Source organism: Triticum dicoccoides, chromosome 6B (genome assembly GCF_002162155.2).
Source record: "Triticum dicoccoides isolate Atlit2015 ecotype Zavitan chromosome 6B, WEW_v2.0, whole genome shotgun sequence".
Classification (NCBI taxonomy): Eukaryota; Viridiplantae; Streptophyta; class Magnoliopsida; order Poales; family Poaceae; genus Triticum; species Triticum dicoccoides.
Window position 1 is genome coordinate 709,233,445 of NC_041391.1, and position 7,183 is coordinate 709,240,627.

The following is a 7,183-nucleotide window of genomic DNA, read 5'->3' on the forward strand; positions in this document are numbered from 1 at the left end:
CAGAGGGCAAGGGCTTTGTGGATGGCGCCATCGGGGGTACGATCGTCCTACGGTTTGATGACATCTTTACTATGTTTAATCTTCATCTGCTGCACTACACCTTCGTTCGGCTGTTTTCGCTGAGTATGGAGATGCGGGTCATTCAAGACAAGACCCCGGACATCGTGATAGTCGACCCCTTCTACATGCGTGTCAAGATCTTGGGCACCGCTGGGGACCGGCAAGTTGCGAGTTCACACCTCGAAGGCGTCATTCTGGCAAACCCAGATAAGGATAACCTCCTCATGCCTTACTTTCCCGAGTAAGTCATCCCCTCACTGCCCCGTAACATATGATTTCTTAGATTTCAATCGTTTTTTTTTTCTAACATTCCGTGTTCTGTGCAGTGACACACATTGCATACTCATCCTCTTAAGCCCGAAATATTCCACGGCCACGTATTTCGACCCGGACCGTGACTCCAAGATAGACTACACAAATATCAAGAAAGTTCTTGATGATGCTCTCCCCGGCTATGCCACATCTGGAGGCACCTTTAAGAGGCCAGTTCGTAGGTACGGCAGGCACGTGTTCACCCACAATACGATGTTCCCCTGCGTCAAGCAGCCGCCTGGCGGTCAGAAGGATGCCTACTACGCCCTCCATCCCATGAGGGCGATCGTACGGGACCATAATCACCTTCTGCTACCAAATAATGTCAAAGATTGGGCCGCAAGCTTGATGGCAATCCAGGACGCGGACCTCCGACAAGAATTCTTTCGCATCCAGTCGGAGTTTGCAGAAATCATCCATCAAGATGTCCTTCGTACCTCGGGGCAGTTCTACCTCAGAGAGCAACCGTCCAACAGTGAGATAGACACAACACTTCAAATGCAGGATGACAACGCCCGCGACTTCATGACCATCACGAAAGACGGCGGCTTCATCCACGCTCCGGTCCCATGAGTCGAGTCGAAAGTAGTGATGCTATTTGTAGTTCTGAAACATCGATTAGCTCATGTTGTAATTAAACTTTAATGAACTTGTATGTCTCTTTAGTTTGGACAGTCGTTCAACTTAGATGTAATCGATGCTATTTATTAGTAGGACCATGAATCGTGCTATTAATGTCTTGCTTTTCTCTTCCGATCCTTTTGTTGCATACTTATCTATTGCTTATGTATTGTCTGTTGTTTGGCTTGTGCATAGAGATGCCGTCGTATGCCGTGTACAAGGGTAAGGTTCCCGGAGTCTATGGCGACTGGGAGGAGTGTCGGAGACAGGTTCACCGTTTCAGCGGTAACAGTTACAAAGGGTACACCACTAGGGCGGAGGCGGAATCTAGATACGCCCGCTATCTAGCGGGAGAGAGGAGGGAGCGTTGGAGGAATCGGGTGAAGACCAGTTTCATCGCGATGATGCTCATCGTGATGACCGCAGCTCTCTTCTATGTGATGGTAGTTTAGATGATCGATATCGACTTGTAATGTGAAGACAAACTCGCTACTCGCGGTCTCGAGACTTGTAATGTTCTATCTTTGTTCGGTCTTTTGAATTCGGAGACTAATATGATGAATTGTATTCGGAGACTAATCTTCTATTGTATTCGATGAATCTGCTGTTGCTGTGTGGTGTTGTCTAAATTATGTTCAATAATATATTTTGTAACCTGTGAAAATATCAGAAAAGAAAAAAAAATCATCCCTAGTATTCATACTAGTGGCGCACCACACAAGACACTAATGACGCACTGTGATAATCACACTAATGGCGCACTGTGATAATCACACTAATGGCGCATCACCCACTGGTGGTGCGCCATTAGTAAGCCAAAGCACATGGGTACATATGGCCCTTGGGAGGCATTCTAATGGCGCACTGTGGGCTATACTAATGGCGCACTACGTGGTGCGTCATTAGAACATCAGATACTAATGACGCACCAGTGGTACGTCATTAGAATTTATACTAATGGCGTGATGCTAGTGGCGTACTAGTAGTGCGCCATTAGTAGGCAAAACTGGTGCGCCACTAGCATGCCTTTTCCTAGTATAGTGTCTCCTGCTGATGCGGAATCAGCTCATAGCCACCACGTGAATTGAACTCGATGGCGTGTGGTTTCGAATTCCAATCCGGACACTCATCGAGGGCAGGATCCTTGGCCGCTGCCTCCAGCACGTAAAGGCGATCCTTCTCCTCCTCCTTCGCCGCCGCCTTGTCTATGATCCACTCCTCCTCCTTCGAGAGCAGCACCAAGTCCGGACACGCGGGAAGCGACGTGGCGACAGTGAGAGGGAAGTGAAGGCTGGGGGCTGCGGGCCAAGTGATATTCATCCGTGGCTATAGGAAATGGAGCTTGTGAGATATTCGGTCAAAATTGCCATATTGACAGTTATTATGCTGATAGGGCCGACACGACGGCTGTATTAGTTTTGCTAGTGGACGTGATCACGTGAATGCTTCTATATAACTATATACACATATATAAAGAATTACAAGCAAATGATCCAAAAGAACCATGGATCTTTTCAAAAGAACCACGGATCTTTGAAGAGAAATATGTGCATGCAAATCTATGAGACCTCCATGATTCTAATCGAGCCTCTAACAATATGAAAACTCTGTTAGTCCGTCTGTGCTTTGGCTCTCAAGGGCTTGAGGATCTGGAAGGAGCAGAGCAGGCTGGCGTCGACGTTCATCAGCGCGCCGGCGTTGTTGAACTCGCCGCAGTAGTTGGGCGCAGAGAAGATGGTGACCAGCTGCCGGTCCGCGAAGAACTCGTACCCGTCCTCCACAACCTGTTCCTCCATCGCCATGCCACCAAGAATCGTCAATGACAATGCACAGAGGATGGAGAGGAGAGGAGAGGGGAGAGGTTCGCAATTCAGTTTTGCTAGAACTCATCTAGATGAGATATAATTTGGTCTCATTCACCTTTTGTAGCCATTAGATGTGATGCTATAAGATGTGTGTGTTCTGACGTGGGTTGTATCTATTCTTGTTTTCAAAGTGAATGAGATCAAATTATATCTCATCTAGATGAGTTCTAGGTACTCCCTTTGTAATTACCTGATGGGCGCGGCAGATGAGGTCGAGGTCGTGCTTGTTCAAGAACTCGGCGACCTTATCGGCGCCGAAGGTGAAGGAGACGCCGCGGTCGTTCTCGCCCCAGCCGGGGCTCTCGCGGTCGGGGTCGGACCAGAGGAGGTCGCAGAGGAGGCCCTGGTCGGGCACGTCGACGGGGCGCTGGATCTCGGCGATCCGGTCGAGGCTGTCGAGGTCCGGGGAGAGGCCGCCGTGCATGCAGAGGATCTTCTCGTCGATGAGCGCCGCCACGGGGAGGCAGTTGAAGCAGTCGGTGAAGAGCTTCCAGAGGCGGACGCTGAAGCGGCGCTTGCACTCGTCGTAGAAGCCGTAGATGCGGTTGATGGAGGCGCACTCGTGGTTGCCCCGCAGCAGGAAGAAGTTGTCCGGGAACTTGATCTTGTACGCCAGCAGCAGGCAGATCGTCTCGATGCTCTGCTTGCCACGGTCCACGTAGTCGCCCAGGAACAGGTAGTTGGCCGTCGGCGGCAGCCCGCCGTAGTCGAACAGCCGGAGCAGGTCCGAGAACTGCCCGTGGATGTCGCCTGACACGTACGTAAGTACCCATGCATGCATGCATAAAAGCACGTCAATTTTTTATTCTTTTGGTCAGTAGAGATGTACTCCCTCCGTTCGGAATTACTTGTCTTAAAAATGGATGTATCTAGAACTAAAATACATCTAGATACATCCACTTTCGCGACAAGTAATTCTGAACGGAAGGAGTATGTGTATATTCATTGAGAAAGAAACCGATACAACAACAAATTAAAGAAAGACACAACCCCAAACAAGCGGCACGACAAAACTAAAACGACATAAGGATTACCACTCAAGACTTGGCAAGCGGTCTTCGGCAAGGTATTTTCTGCAAGCACTGAAATTGTCGGTAACATGAGGCACACACGATCATCGGGGAAGAAGACCACCACGACCGATGACCAGGAAAGGAGGCACAACCTAGGTTTAAAATTTCGACGAAATTTCGAGGCTGTAATAAGAACCTCAGATCTCATTAACCAACATGTCTTACAGTAACGCCATGGTAGTTAGATCGCTATCGACCTAGCTAGTCCGCGGTTCTAAAGTTGTTACGCCGAAAGGCTCATATCTTGTACATATAAATTCATAGTGATTTTTTTTTTGGAAAAAATTACAAGCATTCCAAACTTGGGCCAACAGCAGACATCTGCATACGAAACTCACCAGTAGAAGACCATATCAGGTCCTATGTAGGGACGAGATTTGCCTGCTCCCCTCGTGTGTGCCCATCCGTGCTCCCGCCTACGTGGGTTGATTTGATTGGAACAAAATAAGGCGCGGCCCCACCCCCTTAAAATCAGGGGGGAGATGATTAGATTAGAAAGACAAAAGAAAAAAAGACAGCCATAGAATGAAGTGGGAGCACGGATGGGAGCATGAAGAGGGAGCAGGCAAGCCGGATCCCCTATGTAGTAAGGGCGCTACACACTCCTTTATAGTATATGTGTTTGAATTGAAAACTCTCCAAATTTAAACAATAAAACACGGATTTCTCGGAAATGATTCGAATTTGCCAAAATTTCAGCCATCTCGAGGGTCACCTGATTTTTTACGCCAATTGAAATATTTTTTCTCATCATGAGCATCGAAGGCCCCAGGCCACTCGTGAGTCACGACCGGACGACCACAAATCCAAACGACCATTAAGATCAAGGGACAAGACGACCACATGACCAAGAGAAGGAGATCGACAATGCATGCATGACTCCGGCGACGAGACTCCGGCGGCGACGACGGGACTCGACTCACCGCAGACGTTGATGGGGGCCTCGAGCTCGAGGAGGTTGGGCTGGGCGAGGAAGATGGCCTTGGCGGTGACGCAGAGGTGCCGGATCTCCGCCTCGCTCAGCTGCACCTTCTTCCCGGGCGCTTTGCCCTTCTTCCCGTCCAGGAGCCGCCGGATGAGCTCGTCCACCGCGTGCCCGTCCATCGACGATCTCTATCTCCTTGCCGCCGCTCGCCGTGGAGGAGGTCGGGCTGGGAGAGGAGAGGAGAGGAGAGGAGAGGAGGAGAGCGTCGGTGCGCCCGTGTCCATGGCTTTGGTTCGTTTTATGGCCCCGCGATGCTTGGCTTGCAGAGGCCCTCCCAAATAAGGACACGAGTGGCAAATGGGGGTGAGCTGAGCCTGTCACTAATCCTCGCGTTATATGCACCGTGTCCTATAAATAAACAAACTTGCCGGCCGAAACATGATTGATCTCACTGTCTCTGGCTGGCTGGTGATATATTAGCTAGGCCGGCGACTGGATTTCGTTTTTTTTGTTTCGATCACTTCTTTCTCGTCCGTCGGATCAGCATCCAGCGACAAAGAGCATTCTTCCTCCTTCGGGCCCATTCCACCCAATTTGACCAGCTGCCGCCACCTCGGTTCGACGTGCCCTCTTCTTCAATGCCGGGAACCCTCGACCGGTCGAACCAGTCAATCTCCTTCCTGACCCTCGTGGTTCGTGACTGTCAAGTATGGTTTTCTCCTTCGAGGTCCTAGTCGTTCAGGGGTGCCAGATTTGGAGTTCGACGGTGTGTCTGGAGTGTTGCCCCGGTCTGGTTCGTTGAACAACAATGACTTCTCCTTTGGTGAGCCACCTTGGAGGTCTGCAAAACTGCATATCAGCAATGGAGCCGCGTAGAGTTCAGGTGATGATGATTATTGTGGTAGTGTCAAAGGCAGGTGATAGGCAATGATGTCAAGCTCAAGGGATTCTTCAGTCTCGATTGTAATTTTCTTTCTTGTCTGGTGTCCTGCTGTCTTTTTAGTCTTATCAGGTCGGTATTTACATAGCTTGTATTATGGTTCTCATGATATACTATAAATAAGACACATATTATCATGAAAAAAATGTAGTATACTTCCCGTGACATGCACTTTAACTGGCAGCAAGGCAAGGAAAGAGTTGTCGCACGGTGCATGCTCTCGGTTAGGGATGAAAATGAAATGGAAACTTTTCGTTTTTCCGGAGGAAAAATGGAAATGGAGAGGAAATATGAAAACGAAAATAGAAATTTGCGAAACGGGAGTGGAAGTGGAATTATTTATGCGGAAATGGAAACAAAAATTGAACGGTGTTTTCCGGTGAACTGACGTGGAAACGGAACTTTTCGTTTCCGTGAATATGGAATTTCCGTTATTACTATATACTTATGGCTGCTTTGTACACTAGGAATCATCTACTTTGCCGTCCACCGGGGCGGACGGCAAAGGCAGGAACGGAGGACGGCAAAGGCCTTTGCCGTCTGCCGCGGACGGCAAAAGGCTCCGGCAAAGTAAGGATCGGCAAAGAGCTGGCTACTTTGTCGTCTGCTTCCGGAGGCTGGCGGCAAAGGGTCCTTTGCCATAAGTAGCGGATGGCAAAGAAAGCTGACGGCAATAAATACGCTGTTAGTCCGTTAGATGGCTAACGGCAGCCTTTGCCGTCAGCTGCTGACAGCAAAAATTATCTGGCCTTTACCGTCCGTTGGGTGACGTCAGCTGGACGTCACTGCCCACCTAGGCTTTGCCGTCCGCCACTGTAGGCAAATGTGGTGATCCTTTGCCGTCTGCCACTGTAAGCAAACTGGCCAAATGGGTCAGCTCCCAGGGAGCACAGGTGGCCGCCACGTGTCTTCTTTGCCGTCCGCGGCGGACGGCAAAGATCATGCATTGCCTCTTTTTTCTGTTTTTTTTAAATCCAACAATTTTCACAGCAAATATATATGATATATATATATATATATATATATATATATATATATATATATATATATATATATATATATATATATATATATATATTTCACAGGGCTATTTAACAGCAAACATATGACATATCCAACACATAAGTTTCATCGTACATACATATATAGTTCCATCCATTCGTACATAGCAAGTTGCACATACACATAAGTTGCAACCATTAGGAAGTTGCACATACATATTACAATGCAAAGTTTCATGAAGATAGCAAGTTCCATCATAGCAAGCTAGAAGAATACTAGAAGAGAATGAAATAAAAAACAAGCACTCCATCATAGCAAGCTAGCTTCCGAGAAGTGAATGAAATCTGCAAAATGGCAAATAAGAAAGTTAGGAAAAGGTGACTAG

General features: G+C 48.4%; 1 protein-coding gene across 1 annotated transcript; it reads right to left on the bottom strand.

Annotated features, from left to right (window-relative positions):
• Positions 1 to 2,427: 2,427 nt before the first annotated feature.
• LOC119325316 (serine/threonine-protein phosphatase PP1-like) lies at positions 2,428 to 5,183 on the bottom strand. Its single transcript, XM_037599062.1, has 3 exons — positions 4,855 to 5,183; positions 3,049 to 3,608; positions 2,428 to 2,777 (listed from the first exon to the last, which is right to left on the bottom strand). Exons 1-3 carry the CDS (start codon positions 5,033 to 5,035, stop codon positions 2,604 to 2,606), a joined length of 915 nt encoding a protein of 304 aa, XP_037454959.1. The 5' UTR covers positions 5,036 to 5,183; the 3' UTR covers positions 2,428 to 2,603.
• Between the last annotated feature and the right edge of the window lie 2,000 nt (positions 5,184 to 7,183).

Excerpts from the sequence above, each read along its gene's own strand:
- LOC119325316 (XM_037599062.1), bottom strand. The coding sequence starts at position 5,035 with ATGGACGGGCACGCGGTGGACGAGCTCATCCGGCGGCTCCTGGACGGG. Across the intron at positions 3,609-4,854 it reads GGCCCCCATCAACGTCTGCG|GCGACATCCACGGGCAGTTC; the intron begins GTGAGTCGAGTC and ends CGTACGTGTCAG. Across the intron at positions 2,778-3,048 it reads TCATCTGCCGCGCCCATCAG|GTTGTGGAGGACGGGTACGA; the intron begins GTAATTACAAAG and ends ATGGAGGAACAG.